Source organism: Phacochoerus africanus, chromosome 7, assembly GCF_016906955.1.
Source record: "Phacochoerus africanus isolate WHEZ1 chromosome 7, ROS_Pafr_v1, whole genome shotgun sequence".
Classification (NCBI taxonomy): Eukaryota; Metazoa; Chordata; class Mammalia; order Artiodactyla; family Suidae; genus Phacochoerus; species Phacochoerus africanus.
In genome coordinates this window covers 72,445,227-72,463,602 of record NC_062550.1, presented here as the reverse complement: position 1 = coordinate 72,463,602, position 18,376 = coordinate 72,445,227, and the positions used below count along the sequence as shown (strand labels likewise).

The window sequence follows — 18,376 nt, the reverse complement described above, 5'->3', positions numbered from 1 at the left end:
CAGGGATTGAACCCACAACCTCATGGTTCCTAGTGGGGTTCGTTAACCACTGCGCCACGACAGGAACTCCTTAAGCTCTTATTTAATTTTTCTGTCCATGCTCGCAGCATGTGGAAGTTCCTGGGCCAGGTAGCAAACCCATGCCACAGCAGCCACCTGAGCCTCTGCAGTGATAATGCTGGATCCTTAACCCCCTGAGCCACAAGGGAACTGCTCAGGCCCTTATTTTTATTGGGCTTTATTTTTATTATTTATTTATTTTCAGGGCCACATCCGTGGCATATGGAATTTTCCAGGCCAGGGGTCGAATCAGAGCTACAGCTGCTGGCCTATGCCACAGTCATAGCAACATGGGATCCCAGCCACATGAGCAACCTACGTCACAGCTCACAGTAACACCAGATCCTTAACCTACTGAGCAAGGCCAGGGGTTGAACCCGCATTCTCACGGATATTAGTTGAGTTCCTTAACCGCTGAGCCATGAAGAGAACTCATTTTTATTTATTTTTAAAAGGCCCTTGTTTACAGGATATAGCAAACTAATAATTTGGGAGAGTATAAACAAACATTTCAGGGTGTTTCTGGCAATTTGTTGATCTGAGAACAATTTTTACCTATTTTTCGTGCAGTGGCTTGATGTGGGGTCTCAGTTCCCAGACCAGGGATTGGACCCAGACCGCCGCTGTGAAAGCACTGAATCCTAATCACTAGACCACTAGGGAACTCCCAAAATGTTTTCTTTCTTTTTTGTGTGTGTGTGGTATTGTTTTAGGCCGCACCCACGGTATACTGAAGTTCTCGGACTAGGGGTTGAAGTTGCCAGTCTAAACCACAGCCACAGCAACACCAGATCCAAGCTGCATCTGCGACCTACACTGCAGCTCATGGCAAAGCAAGATCTTTAACCCACTGAGTAAGGCCAGGGATCGAACCCACATTCTCACAGACACTACGTTGGGTTCTTAACCCACTGAGCCACAATGGGAACTGCTCTTTTCATTTTTTTAAAATATATATAATGATTTTTTTCCCATTATAGCTGGTTTACAGTGTTCTGTCCATTTTCTACTGTACAGCATGTTGACAGTTACACATACATGTAGACATTCTTTTTTCTCACATTATCATGCTCCATCGTAAGTGACCAGACATAGTTCCCAATGCTCTTTTCATTTTTAACTATGGTAAAATACATATAAAGTAAAATTTACCATCTTAACCATTTTAAAGTATACCATTCAGTAGTGTTAAATATTTTACAAAAAATTTCCAGACCCTGTTCCTCTTGCAAAACTGAAACTCTGCCCATAAGCAACCCTCCTCCGGCAGCCTCTGGCAATCACCCTTTTACTTTCTGTTTCTGTGATTGTGATGACTCTACATACCTCGGGTAAGTGAAACAACATAGTTTATTTGTCATTTTGTGACTGGCTTATTTCGCAGAGCATAATATCCTCAAGCTTCCTCCATGCTCTAGTGTGTGACAGGATTTCCTTCCTCTTTAAGGGTGAATAATATTCCACTGTGTGTATAGACTGCATTGTGTTTACCCATTTATTCGTAAGGGACTCTTAGGCTGTTCCCAGCTTTTCGCTGTTGCAGATAGTGCTATGAACTCCGGTATACAAAAGGTTCTTCTCAGACGCTGCTTTTATTCACATTTGATATGCGTCCAGAAGAGGAATGGTTGGATCATAGGGTAGTTCTGGTTTTTTTTGTTTTTGTTTTTGCCCTTTTAGGGCTGCACATATGGCACATGGAGGTTCCCAGGCTAGGAGTCGAGTCGGAGCTGTAGCCACCAGCCTACACCAGAGCCACAGCAACGCCAGATCTGAGCCACATCTACGACCTACACCACAGTTCACGGCAATGCCGGATCCTTAACCCACTGAGCAAGGCCAGGGATCGAACCTGCAACCTCATGGTTCCTAGTCGGATTCGTTTCCGCTGCACCACGACGGGAACTCCAGGTAGTTCTATTTTTAAACTTTTGAGGAATCACTGTACTGTTTCCTATAGCAGCTGCATCATTTTACATTCTCGCTAACAGTGCACCGGGGTTCTAATTTCTTCACCTCCTCACCAACACTTGCTGTTTTGTGTTTTATTAATTGCAGCCATCCTCATGGGTGTGAGGTGTTACCTTACTGTGGTTTTGGTTAGCATTTCCCTCATGATGGATGATGCTGCGCTTGTACAACTCCATAACAACAACAAAACCAAACAACCCAATCCCAAAATGGGCAGAAGACCTAAATAGACATTTCTTCTCCAGAGGAGACATACAGATGGCCGGTAGGCACATGAGGAGATGCTCATCATTGCTAATTATTAGAGAAATGCAAATCTAAACCACGTCACACCGAACAGAATGACCGTCATTAGAAAGTCTGCAAACAGTAACTGCGGGGAAGAGTGTGGAGAAAGGCGGAAAAGGGAGCCTGTTGTTGCAGCCACGATGGGGAACAGAATGGAAGTTCCTCAAACAACTAAAAAGGCAGTTGCCAAATGACGCTGGACATCATGTCATGTGCTCGTTGGCCATTTGCACGTCTTCCTTGGAGAACTGCCTGGTCAAGCGCTTTGCCCATTATTTAATCAGGTTACCCTGCTGCTGTTTCTAGTTAAATCTACTTGCAGGCAGTGAATGACATCCTCCGTCTGTCTTACCTTTTCTTTAATCAAGAAGTGCCACAGGATACGCTCCTGCTTAGAATTACTTAGGAATAGAGAGACTGCTGCCCTCAAGAAATCTTGAAGTTGGAAAGCAGGTAGAAAGGCATCATCTTATAAACCTCAGATACCCATTGCGATTGGTGGTCCAGAACGCTTGCAGAAGTTTTGATATGAGTGAAATCTTTCATAAGGATATTATATTACTGTTTTTTCTTCCATTCACTTCAGTTCAACAATATTTACAGTGCCATGGATACGTCAGAGTCGATATAAACCACATACAACATATTTTAACTCCTTTGATCCAATACGTACCAGCCGGACTCTGGGTTACTGTTTTGGGACACATATTTCTTATATGTTTGTTTATTTATTTTCTCACACCTGCAGCATGCAGAAGTTCCCAGGCCAGGGATCGAAACCTCGCCACAACAGCAACCCTTGCCACGGCACCCAGAACACCGATCCTTAAACTGCTGCACCACCAGGAAACTCCCTGGACACATATATTCTTGAATGAAGAGTTTAAAAGCTACCAATCTCTTTTGGTCTCTCCTGCCAGATCTTCCCTCTCTGTTTGAGGAAGTACATCCTTATTAAGTAAGCCTGATCTTTGGGTGGGGCCTCTCAACTTTCCCAGGCCCCACCCAGATGAAAAACACACCCTATTTGAAAAACAAGTGTCTTTAAAATTCTTGGTAAAGTTTTAGAGACTCCCTGCACAGGGCTATCACCTCTGCTTCTAAACAGAAGAAGTTCACAGTCCTTCGGGGGAAAAAAAAAAAACAAAAAACTTCACCTTGGTTGCAACCTGTTGACTCATACAAAAATCTCAACCTGTGCTCAAAATATGAGTACCTATCCACAGGATTGTCTACACTGATACACATCTTTTCCAGAGAGTCTCTGAAGCATAATTGCCTCCGCCTAGTTTTGGGTCCCAAATCATAGCCTTAAGCAAAATCCCTGAGAAGCTAATGCACAGGAACCTATCCCTCTTCCCAGGCCTGCATTAGGGACATGCAGAGACAGCAGAACACAGGGAGGCTCGTGGTTTCACAGTGTTACTGTTGGAAAGACGCCAGGAGATTATCCAGCCAAACTTCCCTAGTGTAACAGGAGGAAACTGAGACCCAGAAAGGAAAGGCACTTCCTCAGGGACTCCAGCCTCAGCCAAGGACTCACCTGATGCTCTGCATTTTCCCCACGCATGTTCACTTTCTCAGCTGCTGCTTTTTTTCTTTTTTAAACCTTTAAAAAACGAATTGGCCATGCCCTTGGCTGGCGGAAGTTCTCAGGCCACAGACTAACCCCTCTCCACAGCAGTGACCTGAGCCCTTAACCCACTGTGCCACAAGGGAACTACCTGGGATGCTTTTTCATGTTTATTCTCCCGACTGGACATGAAAATAATCATATTGCTGAAAATCCTTGTCCTATGTTTGACCATGTTAAAGAAAAGGCCCAGTATTAATAAAATTCCAGGAGTTTCCACTGTAGTGCAGTGGGTTAGAAATCCGACTGCAGCAGCTCAAGTCTCTGATGAGGTGTGTGGGTTCAATCCCCCACCCTGTGCAATGGGTTAAGGATCCAGGGTTGCTGCAGCTGTGGCTTGGATTCAAACCCTGGCACAGGAACTTCCACATGCGGTGGGTGTGGGCATAAAAAAAAGAAAGAAAAGAAGAAAAATTATAGAGTTCAATTCAAAAAAAAGTTTCACTATTTGATTTTGCTATATAGCAGAAATTGACAGAACACTGTAAATTAAGTATAATAAAATTTATAATAAAATTTTAATTATAATTTAATTATAATCAAGTTGATTTAAATTTAATCAACTATAATAAGAAAATTTTTTAAATTCACAATGAGGAGTTCCCATCATGGCTTAGTGGTTAATGAACCCAACTAGTATCCATGAGGACACAGGTTCGATCCCTGGCCTCGCTCAGTGGGTTAAGGATCCGGTGCTTCTGTGAGCTATGAGATAGGTCGCAGATGTGCCTTGGATCCCGAGCTGCTGTGGCTGTGGTGTAGGCTGGCAGCTACAGCTCTGATTCGTCACCTAGCCTGGGAACCTCCATGTGCCACAGGTGCACCGTAAAAAGACAACAACAACAAAATTCACAACAAATTGCTTAAAAAAGAAAAAGAAAAGTTTTCACTAAAACTAGGAGCATGTGGTCATCTTCTAGAGAAAGTGCTTCCAGGTGCCTCCAAATGACTTTTCAGACTTGGGAGCGGTGACTGGCCTGGAGGAGGGACATGGCTAACCCTAAGCTCCTTCTCTTTGGGTCAAGACCCCGGTTGAGGAGTTCCCTGATGGCCTAGCGATTAAAAGGATCCAGCGTTCTCACTGCTGTGGCTAGGGTCAACGCTGTGGCATGGGTTTGATCCTTAGCCCAGAAACATCCTCACGCCTTGGCAAGGAAAAAAAAAAAAAAAAGACCCCTGTTGACACGATCCCCCCTCTTCTGTGGTCTGGCACTGTTTTGTGTTAAGTAGGATTAAGGGGTTTTGGATTAAGATCATGATTTCAACACAAACACATCTACAACCACGGGACAACAGAAAAAAGCTTAGGCATCGGGGACTGAGACCAAAAGAACCCTAGATACACCCGAGGAAGACGCCAACCCAGGTGTTCCTCAGAACTTCCACTCTCCAGCACAGCACATTGGCAATCCTCTAGATGACCAACACAGAGCTATTTTATTTCAGAAGAGTTATAAAAATCTATGGGCATAACAACACATTCCAGGTGACCGTAGAATTTTGCTTCCGCACTTGCCGATTTAGGAACAGGAGAGGTGGGCTGCAGTCTAAAACGCATCTTGCGTATCTGCGCCTATTTGATCCAGTATTGGTCTCTTGGGCAAAAAAAAAAAGTTAAGAGTCTCATATACTGAATACAGAAATGATTCAAAATCTTGTTCAGGTCCTCAAAGATTCAACGAAACCATTTTCCTTGTTTGATAGCTGAATCAGATGTATCTTGCTCGGTGGATACATACATTTATTAAAAACACAGAGGGTCGGAGTTCCCGTCTGGCTCAGCGGTTAACGAATCCGACTAGGAACCATGAAGTTGCGGGTTTGATCCCTGGCCTTGATCAGTGCGTTAAAGATCTGGCCTTGCCGCGAGCTGTGGTGTAGGTCGCAGAGGCGGCTCGGATCCTGCGTTGCTGTGGATTGGACCCCTGGCCTGGGAACCCCCATATGCCGAGAAATGGTCAAAAGACAAACAAACAAATTTAAAAAACCACACAGAGGGTCATTTTCTAATTCAAAAAGTCTTGGTTTGGGGGGCAGTTAAAATGAAATTCTGAACTCCTATCCTCTGAAAGGGCATTTAACATCCAGGAGCCACATTCTAGAATGGAGCATTCCGTAGTTCCACGGAACACAGTTTATAAACCAACAGATATTTGCTGAAGCACCTTAAGCCAAGTCCAATCGTCATTCTACTTTATCTAAAAGTAAATCTGTGTCGGCACACAAAACTATATGAACCATCAGTACAGCCGGGCCATGCGTGGTCTAAGAGGCTGACAAGAAAGCGCTTAAGTGAGGCTGCTGGCTCCAGACGTGGGGCAGCCAACGGCTCACAGCCAAGTGCGGAGGCGGAGGAAGTTCTGAAGCCGAACGAGCCCAGGGCAGCGCACTGGCAGTGATGTCTGGAAACACCCGGAACATGCTAGAAGGAAGTGGTAATGGGTAAATCCAGATCGAGCACTGGGAGGGCCTGCGTTCGGCTAAGGGACGGGCGGATAGAGCTGAGTTTCTTTCCAGTTTAGGGCACAAGTCTGGGGAGAAAGGCACCGTGGGAAGCCGCCCACCAGAGAGGACCGATGGGGCGGCTGTACTGACGCGCTGCGGGGTCTTAGGGACTGGAGGGAAGGAGGAGAGCGGGGCGGTCGCCGAGCAGTGGTCTGGGAGGAGGGTCTGCGGGAGGATAAAGGGAGCTGGCTGTCGGGGTCGAGGCGAACGGAGAGGCCTCGGGCCCGGCGGCGGCGCGCAACCCAGACGTGGGCCGGGCGAGGCCGGCGGCTACGGGAGGCGGCGGCGGCGACGCGGCCCGACCCGGTTGGCGCCCCGACGGCGCGCACAGGGTTAACCCGCGGCGGGCCGGCGCTCGGTTTCCAGGGCAACGCCGGCAGTTCCGGCGCGCAGGCTCGTACCATCGCGCGCGCGCGGGGGAGCGCGGGGGGCGGGGGCGCGGAGGCGCGGAGAGCAGCGGGTCCGGCCCGGACGCCCCCGGCGCGGCCGCCGCTCGCCCCGGGTCGGCTCCGCGCGCGCGCTCCGTGCCGGCCGGCGCTGCCCCGTGCGCGGACGCGGGGGCCAAGCGCGCGCCGGCCCGAGGTCCCCCCGCCGGGGCGGCCGAGTGCGGGCGGCCCGCTGGCAGCTTTGAAAAGCGGGCGAGGACAAAGGCGGCCGCAGCCTCCCGGCGCCCAGCCCGAGCGCGCAGCCCGGCCGGCGCGGCGCCGGAGGATGCGGCCGGGGGCGCGGCGGCGGCGGCGGGGCGCGCGGGGCGGCGCGGGCCGGGCGCGGCGGGGCTGAGCCCAGCGAGGGCCGGGCCGCGGGGGCGCCCGCCCGGGATGTGAGCGCCTAGCGCGCCGGGCGGGGAGGGCGGGCAGGGCGGCAGGAAGGACGCGCGGACGGGAGGAGGAGCGGCGCCGAGCCGGAAGGCGGGAGGCGCGTCCGTTGGGCCCGCGGCGCGGCCGGCCAGCCGCCTCGTCGCTCGGGCTGGAGCGGGGCCCGCGCCTCCTCCCCGGCGCTGCGGGGAGGAAGATGGAGACGCACATCTCGTGCCTGTTCCCCGAGCTGCTGGCCATGATCTTCGGCTACCTGGACGTGCGCGACAAGGGGCGCGCGGCGCAGGTGTGCACGGCCTGGCGGGACGCCGCCTACCACAAGTCGGTGTGGCGGGGGGTGGAGGCCAAGCTGCACCTGCGCCGGGCCAACCCGTCGCTGTTCCCCAGCCTGCAGGCCCGGGGCATCCGCCGGGTGCAGATCCTGAGCCTGCGCCGCAGCCTCAGCTACGTGATCCAGGGCATGGCCAACATCGAGAGCCTCAACCTCAGCGGCTGCTACAACCTCACCGACAACGGGCTGGGCCACGCGTTCGTGCAGGAGATCGGCTCGCTGCGTGCTCTCAACCTGAGCCTCTGCAAGCAGATCACCGACAGCAGCCTGGGCCGCATAGCCCAGTACCTCAAGGGCCTGGAGGTGCTGGAGCTGGGTGGCTGCAGCAACATCACCAACACCGGCCTCCTGCTCATCGCCTGGGGCCTGCAGCGCCTCAAGAGCCTTAATCTCCGCAGCTGCCGCCACCTCTCAGACGTGGGCATCGGGCACCTGGCCGGCATGACGCGCAGCGCGGCCGAAGGCTGCCTAGGCCTGGAGCAGCTCACGCTTCAGGACTGCCAGAAGCTCACGGACCTATCTCTGAAGCACATCTCCCGGGGGCTGACGGGCCTGCGGCTCCTCAACCTCAGCTTCTGCGGGGGCATCTCAGACGCGGGCCTCCTGCACCTGTCGCACATGGGCAGCCTGCGCAGCCTTAACCTGCGCTCCTGCGACAACATCAGTGACACGGGCATCATGCATCTGGCCATGGGCAGCCTGCGCCTCTCGGGGCTAGACGTGTCCTTTTGTGACAAGGTGGGGGACCAGAGTCTGGCTTACATAGCGCAGGGGCTGGACGGCCTCAAGTCCCTGTCTCTTTGCTCCTGCCACATCAGTGACGATGGCATCAACCGCATGGTGCGGCAGATGCACGGGCTGCGCACGCTCAACATCGGACAGTGCGTGCGCATCACGGACAAGGGCCTGGAGCTGATCGCGGAGCACCTGAGCCAGCTCACGGGCATAGACCTGTACGGCTGCACCCGCATAACCAAGCGCGGCCTGGAGCGCATCACGCAGCTGCCCTGCCTCAAGGTGCTCAACCTGGGACTCTGGCAGATGACGGATAGTGAGAAGGTCAGGTGAGGGCGGCAGCGCCAGCTCCCCTTGTCCCGCCCCGTTCATCTTCCTGTCACCACCACGGCCCCCACGGTCACGCGACACGCACACGTAGACACAGATGATTGCGGTGGATGCAGCGGGGGCGATGACACAAAGCCTCAGGCTCATCCCCCCACCCTTACCCCTTTGCACCCGGGGTCCCTCTGCTGCCCCTTCCCCCTCCCCCCTTTTTTCCCTGCGGATGCAGAGATGGACTCGCCGCTTCCCACCCACTGCTCCCTGCAGGGGTTTGGAGGATGGATTGAGCTACTGTGCTCCCGCCGCGCTGCATTTGGGAATGGGGTGGGGGTGGGGAGTGACCAGTCCTTTCAACCCTGGGGAGTTGAGGAAAATGTCTGCCTTCACTTAAGCTTTCATTTGAATACTGTGATCTGGTTTTTATTTTGAAATGTATAAAAGCAAACCCAACTACAACGGCCTTTTCACCCTTTTTCCACTTTGTAACTAATCCCAGTCTTTCCTCATCACTCCTGCTCTGACAGTGCTCTGCTACTCACGCTCATTTCATCTGTATTGTCTTTCTTTTTTTATTTTTTAAAGAAATTTGACAGCATGGTCCCCCTTTTTTTTCTGCTGAATATATTCTATATATTATATATATATAAATTATATATATATATAAATATATATATATGTCTGGCTACCTCGTTTTGGTTTACTTTTTTCTCCGAAGTCCTGGAATTCTACAAGAGAGATATTTTGAGACTGAATCATTTTTGTGCCTGGACTGGAAAGATGCCCACTGGGTTTGTACGCTTTTTGTTTTGGCTTTTTCCCAAACCCCGTCCACCCAGTGTACCCCACTTCCACATTCCGGCTCCAGTTTTCTTCTTCTCTTTGTCTATAGGGATTTCAGGGCCCACCGGTGTTCCTAAATCTTCACTTAATTTATAGCACAATTGTGTGGGAGACAAGAGTTGAACTATTTTTTTTTTTTTTGGTCTGTTTGAGATGCAGATTGTGTCTTGAAAATGATGATTATATATGCAAAGTCTGCCCTGCCCTCTCCCTCTTCCAAGTTTCCCCACGAAAAGGTCACACAGTGAGGCTTCCTGTTGGGAGCAGAGGAGCTGAGTTGGCTTATAGAGCCCCTGGGGCTGTAATGTGAAGGGGAGGAGACTGAAATTCATGTCTTATCTCTGTTCTGTTAATACAATGCGAGTTTGTGGGTTTTTAAAAATTCTGTTTCTCAGTGGAGGAGTAGGTGACTGTCTGGACTGTCTTTATTTTGGGGGGGTTGGAACTTGTGGCTTTAAAAAAAAATCACTTTTGAGTAGGATGTATATTTTTGTTGGTTTTTTTCATTTGTTTGTTTATTTTTTTAGAATCCTCCACAGCAACATGCGAGACCATGGAGTTAAACCCAGAGACCTTTATCAATTAATTGTACTGTTTGTGAATTTGTATAAATAATAACAAAGATCCTCTTAAAACGTTTATATTCTTACAGTAAAGGTTAAACTGATATTTATATAATAAAAGAGGAAATATGAAGTATGTTTTTGAAAAAAAAAAAAAAAAAAAAAGCCTTGTATCTGTGAATTCTTTTTAAGGCAATGTGTGTTTGGGTCCACGCCAAAACAGGAGGTGCTGTTCCTGTCTCTAAAGTCAAAGTATAAGGTGTAAGTTCCGTGCATCCTACGTGGTGTGGGTAAGCTCGTGGTGAAAAATTTATTCTGTGTAAGGTTTACTACTGACATCTAAATGTTTTGTTTTTAGAAATGTGATTAGAATGTCAACAACGTGGAAATTTAAGAAACTGAACAAAATGAAACTTTTTCTTAAACCAGATTTGTAAGAGTCACAATTTCACCAGGGTGGCCAGTTTTTTTCCACATGGACATGAGCTCTGGGGGGGAAGCTCAAGAATGGGGCCAGGAGCTGTGAAAGTGGGAAGAAGTTTCCTTCCCCTGAGTGGGTGTGGGGCGGCTGGGAGCGGGGAGGGCCCTCAGCCATGCAGACAGGGTCTCCCAATGTGAGGGGAGGGGGTGCAGCCCCCCTCTTTAGCATTCTCCACCAGCCCTGCATCTGAGCACTTGGTGGTGGGGGGGGGCCCTGGCCTGCACTTCTTAGGCATTTGCATTTTAAGTGCTTCCAACCCTGAGGCTGCCCCTCCATCCATGCCATTGAGGGGTCTTAGGTGAAATAGGGGCAGATAAATAAATACCAAGAATTTCAGCAAAGAGCTCCCTTCCGCAGTAACTAAATCATCTGACACCTTGTGGTTGGGCTGTGGAAGCAGAAGAGTGGGGGTTTTTCATATTCCTGGTTGCACACTTGCGGGCCTTACTTCAGATTTTTTTTTTTTTTTTTTTAACACTGATCCCAGGAAGAGCTGATAAGAGCAGCATTAAACTTTCTTGGATCAACACCTCTTTCCAGGAAGAGAGCTGGAACCAGGTTTCTCTTGGGTAAGATTGTTTTGTAAAGTTTCCAAACTCGCTGCTGGGGCCTATCACAAAAGCGGCATTGTTCCTCCTTGGAGAGCTGGCGCAAGTGGGTCTAATGGAGCCTGACACGAGATCCATCTTCCCTTTCTTTGGGGAAGGTGTGGATCTCTTTCCTTCCTCTTAGGTTACAGTGCTTATTGCCTGGGGGGGAAATGTGTGAACCCTAGCAGGAAAGGACTCTGAATTAGGGTCAGCTTTCTCATTTAGCATTTGCCTCTATAGCACTGGAAGCTTCCACAAGCTGAGTTCTTAGACTGTTTCCCTTCTTCCAAGAGACCGCCTGGCTGTGCAGACCAGTAAAAATCTGGGCACCTAAGTCTTAGGCTTTGTGCTCACATCTTTCATTTACTATGAAAAGTAGTTCTACCAACTGTAACCAGAGGCTTCTCCGCTTTGCTGTTTTGGTTTTTACTTTAAAGGTTAAATACACGCTTGATGAAAGGCTGGTAAATTAACATTTGGAAGTTAAGATCATGGACCTCTTGTCCTCATCCCGAACTGGGTACACCTGAGAATATATCTGGGAAAGATGAATCAACCTCCTACTTTCATTGGTCAAGCCCTACTGCTGATCCCTCAACCTTTTTTGCACAGAAAGAAAGGAATTTGGTTGAGAGCCTCTGCCTGTGCTTTGCCTGGTACTTGTAAATTTCTCCCTCCAGTTCTCAGCAGCCGGCTGAGAAGGTACCCTCTTCTCCAGATATGAAGACTCCTCCCCTCAATCAGCCAGCCACTCACCAGCGGACTCCGTACCCCAGCCCAGCTCCCTTCTGCACCACAAGAAGATGGGTGTCCAGGAAGGTGCCCTCAAAGAAGTGAGTGGGGGCTCTCTGAACCCAGGACGGCCAAGCTCAGGCCACAGGGCACCATGTCAACAGCAGTAAAAATGGATCCAGCCTCCCCATACCTACAGGAGCGGATGGAAACACTTTTAGAAAACAAGCACTGAGAACCTGAGTGGACCATAACTTATGGGTGGGACACAAGTTAAAAGGCACTTCAGGGCAATTTTTATTTTATTTATTTATTTATTTTCTTTTTGCCATTTCTTGGGCCGCTTCCACGGCACATGGAGGTTCCCAGGCTAGGGGTTGAATTGGAGCTGTTGCCGCCGGCCTACACCACAGCCACAGCAACTCAGGATCCGAGCTGTGTCTGCAACCTACACCACAGCTCACGGCAACGCCGGATCTTTAACCCACTGAGCAAGGCCAGGGATTGAACCCGCAACCTCATGGTTCCTAGTCAGATTCGTTCACCACTGAGCCATGACGGCAACTCCCAAGGCAATTTTTAGAATAACAAAAAACCTGACTTTCAGGTATTTGCAGCAACTTCAGAACTAAAAAAGCAAAATAGGAACTTAGTGTAAACTTTATCATCTAGAAGCAATAAACCTCGGTAGGAACTGTCTGGGTGGCAGTTACACACGGCTCCATGTACCTGTTTAAGTCTCTGGAGGCAAGAGCCCTGTGGGCTGACTGACAAGTTGAGGCATGAGTGAGCTGTGGCGTTCAGTTTCTGCACCCCGCTAAGGGCCATGACTGGCCTCTAGCAAAGAGTGCTGGGCCTTGCTGCACAATTCTCCCCACTGTGGACCCCTTCCTGCCCGATTCCTGCCCTAAGGCAGAGAGACCCACTTGATGTATTTCAAAGTTGGCAGTGGTGACGAGGACACTTGCCTGACTTACAGTGCATCCTAAATAGTTAGGAATCTGAAAAAGCAAATGTCCCTTTTATGGCAGTTTCTTTTTAAAGGTAAGAGCCTTCTCCTAAATGGAGACACATGCTATGTAAATTGAATATAGCTTATTGCCCAAATCCAGGAGCTTTCCTGCAGTGATAACTACATACATCTTGGTCTTGTGATATATGTCAAACCTTTCCCTTCTGACTTAGAGAATCTGAACTCAGGTTTTCAAAGGAGAAAGGGTAATGGCGCCCAGGGACTACTGTTTCCAAAGAATAAGATCCTCTTGATTAAGAGATCAAATCTGTAAAACAAAACCAAGACCTCATGCAGCTTCTGACAAGGCCTCTTCCCCTTTGCTCTGTTCCCAGAGCTCTGTGGTGGCAAAGAGGCTAGAGTGAGTCAACCAGGGTCAGCCCCTCTGTTGCCCTTCTCCCCCTGCATCAGATGTCACTACCCCCCATTTTTTTAAATGGACACACTTGTGGCTGTGACCTCAGCTGCAGCAATACAGGGTCCTTAACCCCCTGTGCTGGGCCAAGGATTGAACCATCGCCTCTGCAGTGACTCGAGCTGCTGCGTTGGATTCTTAACCTCTTGTGCCACAGCAGGAACTCTGGCATCACTCCCTTTTAAAAGTTAATTCTGTCCCTTTAATAGAGGGGAAGACCTAAGTTGTGTGCTACTGTGACCCCTGAGGGTCAGGGGTGAGGCTTTGTGGTGAAATCATGTGGGTTCTGGGTAAAGCACAGGATTAGAAATTAGAATGCTACATCTAACCCTCAGCCAGTGCCCACCACACCTCTGTCTCATCTGGTCAAGGTACTGGTTCAAAGAGTAGGGAAGAGGTTACATTTTTTGGAAAGTGGGTGTGGTCAAACAGGAGGTCGTATTTGGATCAGTGCCAACTATCAACAATTTAGACCATATCCAAGGTAAGTGTACAGCAGGGATAAGAGCATACACTTAGGAAGTGGAGAGAAGACGGGTCCATTTAAATGCCCACAAGTCACAGTGAGATAAGGATCCCACGTAACTGCAGAGGCTCAGGTCACTGCAGCGCTGAAGGTTTGATCCCTGGCCTGGGAACTTCCACATGCCCTGGGCACAGCCAAACAAGTAAGTAAGTAAGTAAATGCCCACAAGTGACCGGTTCATCCTGGCCTCCTTTCCAGGGGTTCCTCTGACCTGGCCTGTACCACCCGGAGCACTGGGCGCTGCGGACGAAGCCAAGTGCTCCTCCAGTTTAGGGGCAAGAGCAAGTCGGCTGAGAGCATTCCAGCATGGCCCTGGGTCCCGTAAAACAAAGTCCAGCTGGAATTCCTCCACCTCCTGTCTTTTAACCCAGAAAAGCGCACATGTTTTCTTAAAAGAAGACTTAAGTTTTTATGATAGCCTCTGTCTTCTCCTTTGTGTAAAGGACAAATGCCCTAAGTCCTTTGTGCCCAGGTCACACAGGAGGGAGGATGATGGGCCAGGTGAGCGGGTGGCATATGGACGGGGCCGCAGAGCAGATGCGCTGAGTCCTAACCGTTTGGCTTCCCTGTCTCAGAATTTGTGTTTTTCCAAATATGGTGGATTCCGGACATTTGATCTCATAAACGGGGAAAAGGCTTGATGAGGGTGAAAGCCTTTGCCCAGGTCCCAGACTGGACCTGTCACCGCAGAGGCAGATCCCTAGGCTGGAGGGAGCTGGGGTCCTTTCCTGAGCTGCTGCCAAGCAACACCTGACCCCTGGCTTCCCAGGAGAGGTGAACTAAGTGCATCATTGTCATCAGGAGTAAAAACCTGAATGCTGTTATTTCACTATTTGCTAAACACGGCATTATCCTAGATCAGCCAGTGGGGAAGGTGCTGTGTGCAGGGTTATTCAAGGAGCCCAAAAGCTAGTGCGAGGAGCTGGCAAATGGGCTAAGGGTACCGGGTGGCCCACATGTGCATCCAGTCTGTCCCCTGTCATCCTCGAGCACCTGAGCCAGCTCCCGGCACTGCTCTGTCACAGACAGTGACACAAACACCTGCTGGCTGCCTTTGCTGAAAGACAGCTAAGTTGCTGGAACATGAGAGGTTTTCTCTTCACTCAAGGATAAAATGTCTTGACTTTATGGAGGTTTTGCTTACAAATCCCTCCTGTCCAGAAAGAGTCACAGGGTCTGGTTGTTCACACCAGGCTCCTCAGAGCAAGGAACCCGCCCTCCAGAGGCCCAGGCCTGCTCTCAGTGCCCCAGGAACACCCCCCTCCCCCACCACCAAGAAGAGTAGGACCTGAGTTACTAGAACTGCCTCTGAGAAGCGTCGACACTGGATTAATTTTTTTTTTTTTTTGGTCCTTTTAGGGTCACACCTGCGGCATATGGAGGTTCCCAGGCTAGGGGTCTAATCGGAGCTGTAGCTGCCAGCCTACACCACAGTCACAGCAACGTGGGATCCGAGCCGCATCTGTGACCTACACCACAGCTCACGGCAATGCCGGATTGTTAACCCACTGAGCAAGGGCAGGGACCGAACCCGCAACCTCATGGTTCCTAGTTGGATTCGTTTCTGCTGCACCACGAAGGGATTAATTTTTTATAAATAGTGCGTCCTGGAATACATTGTTTTCAAAACTATCTAAAAAGACAATGAAAAGACTTACTACAATGTCTGTAATGTTTCTCCTTAGGAAATTTTTACCCTAAACTGGCTTCCTTTTTTTTTTGCTTTTTTAGTGCACCTGCAGTATATGGAAGTTCTCAGGCTAGGGGTCAAATCAGCTGTAGCTGCCAGCCTATGCCACAACAACGCCAGATCTGAGCCTAATCTGCGATCTACACCACAGCTCATGGAAACCCCAGATCCTTAACCCACTGAGCGAGGCCAGGGATCAAACCTGTGCCCTCGTGGATGCTAGTCAGATTCGTCTCCACTGAGCCACAACGGGAACTCCTAAACTGGCATGTTTATGTAGCTATCTGTTTCCATATTGCTTTTGGAGAAGTGGTCTCTAAAGAGGGAGGAACCCCCCAAATTAGTCTTGATATTCCTTAGAACCTTCAGGAAAGATTGCAGATAAGTAAAATAAGGGAGGAACTGCAACAGTGAAACCCCTCAAAGTGTTCTTAGGTGGAAGACAGCCTGATGCAAGCCTTCCATTTTTACTTCAGAGGTTTAAACCTTCATGGTGCTATTTATTTATTTATTTGTCTTTTTGCCATTTCTTGGGCCGCTCTCACGGCATATGGAGTTTCCCAGGCTAGGGGTCTAATTGGAGCTGTAGCTGCCAGCCTACGCCAGAGCCACAGCAACGTGGGATCCGAGCCGCATCTGCAACCTACAGCACAGCTCACGGCAATGCCAGATCCTTAACCCACTGAGCAAGGCCAGGGATCGAACCCACAACCTCATGGTTCCTAGTCGGATTCGTTAACCACTGCGCCACGACGGGAACTCCCATGGTGCTATTTATTTATGTTGTCTTTTTAGGGCCGCACCTGTGGCACATGGAGGTTCCCAGGCTAGGGGTCGAATTGGAGCTACAGCCGCCGGCCTACACCACAGCTCACGGCAACGCCGGATCCTTAACCACTGAGCGAGGCCAGGGATCGAACCTGCGTCCTCATGGATGCTAGTGAAATTCGTTTCTGCTGAGCTATGACGGGAACTCCCCTTCACGGCTTTAAACCTTCAGAGTTTTAAAGCTTCATGGCTCAAACCCCACTGCTATGAACTACCACCAAAAAAGGAAAAAAGGAAGGAAGGGAAGGAGGGAGGAAGAAAGGAGGGGAGGGAGGGGGGAAGTTTGCCTTGAACAAACTACATGAAAATACAAAAGTGACAACTTCTAGCTCATCTAGTTTGTTTCAAATGCACAAAATTTAGACAGTCTTTCAAGAACCTGTGAAAACAGCATGGCCAGGTTCTGTGGTCTGAACTTTGTCAAGCTCACAGCTTGCTGTCCTAGGAGCAGTGGTCTTTGGATTTTCTGAGCCTGGACTGACTTTTTTTTTCTTTTTTTGTTGTCTTTTTGCCATTTCTTGGGCCACTCCCGCAGCATATGGAGGTTCCCAGGCTAGGGGTCGAATCGGAGCTGTAGCTGCTGGCCTATATACCACAGCCACACAATGCAGGATCCAAGCCACATCTGCAACCTACACCACAGTTCAGAGCAACGTCAGCTCCTTAACCCACTGAGCAAGGTCAGGGATCGAACCCACAACCTCATGGTTCCTAGTCGGATTCGTTAACCACTGAGCCATGACTGGAACTCCCCAGACCGACTTTCTAATGTTCCCTGCACTTGAGCCAGATGCCTGACCATTGCGCTTGGAAGTAAATGGTAACAAAACAGAGTGATCCAAAGGAAGGCAGCTGGCCTCTCTTTCCCCCACACATTGGGTCTAATTTTCAACAGAATCACAAGAGGAGCTGCAATGCTTCACAGTAAGCACAGCACAGGGTTTAGCATCAGGACCGCCTCAGTGGCCCTGTTTGCGTCATCAGAAGCGAAATGTGGTCCCTGAAAGTTGGGAGGCAGGTCCAACACTTCACTGAAAGGCAGGGGTGAAAAGTCACTCCTGCCTCCTCCCGGGTTGTTCCTCCTTCCCATCCCCCAAACCCTCTCCCACCCATTCACCCTCCCCACTGGGATGCAACCCTGGCTGTTGTCCCAGCAGTGTCAGAGCTGGGGGTCCCACCTTGTGCTTTTCTTTTCCCCACATTCACTAAGATGATTTTAGGATCCACTGTAAGCAGAAAAGTAAAGTGTGATTCATGCAAAACTACATAATTGCTTTCCAAGTGGAAGAGGGGAAGCCGGATGTCTTCATGCAAGAAGCCTGCGAGTCCCAAGTTCTGTCAGCAGGTGGCAGCATTGCCTGCGAGCTGGATGCTCCCTAGCAGGTGCCTTGGGGCTTCCTCCCCACCAAGAACTTCCCTGGGCATGAGCTGGTGAGAGGGGAATCTCACGTCGCCAAAAAGATGATATTGAATTTGTAAGTATCATTTGGTTTGGGATCAGGTAACAGATGCACCCTTGTGACTGTTTCCTGATGCAGCTGGCGGGAATCAAACACCAACCTCTAATTTTTCTTTGAAGACAGTCTCATATGAGTCCTGTTAAATTGCTGTACTGGGGGAGTTTGGGAGAACAACTTGGGAAAAAGTTTACGATCATACATGAAGAAAAATATTCTCTGATTCGACCCCCAACCTGGGAATTTCCATATGCTACAGGTGCGGCCATAAAAATCAAAATGTAAAAAAAGGAACAAAAATATTAAAAAATTTTTGTAGCTATTTTTAGTTTTTAATTATCAAAATGAGTATCTTCTAAAGGGGTTCATGAAAGTGAAAATGATTTCTTTTCTTTTTGGCCAAGCTTGCAGCATGCAGAAAGAAGTTCCTGGGCCTGGGATCAAACCTGAGCCACAGCAGTGACCTGAGCCACTGCAGTGACAATGCAAGATCCTTAACCTGCTGGCCCGCCAGAGAACTCCAAACATGAAAATGATTAAGATGGAGTTCCCGTCGTGGTGCAGTGGTTAACAAATC

At 49.5% G+C, this 18,376-nt stretch overlaps 2 protein-coding genes across 2 annotated transcripts in view; one reads left to right on the top strand and one right to left on the bottom strand.

The window, feature by feature from the left end:
- WNT5B (Wnt family member 5B) overlaps window positions 1-18,376 on the bottom strand; it is a 103,856-nt gene that overhangs the window by 46,373 nt on the left and 39,107 nt on the right. The window lies entirely within an intron of this gene.
- Window positions 7,086-10,498, top strand: FBXL14 (F-box and leucine rich repeat protein 14). Its single transcript, XM_047787896.1, has one exon. The coding sequence runs from the start codon at window positions 7,469-7,471 to the stop codon at window positions 8,669-8,671; it is 1,203 nt and encodes a 400-aa protein (XP_047643852.1). The 5' UTR covers window positions 7,086-7,468; the 3' UTR covers window positions 8,672-10,498.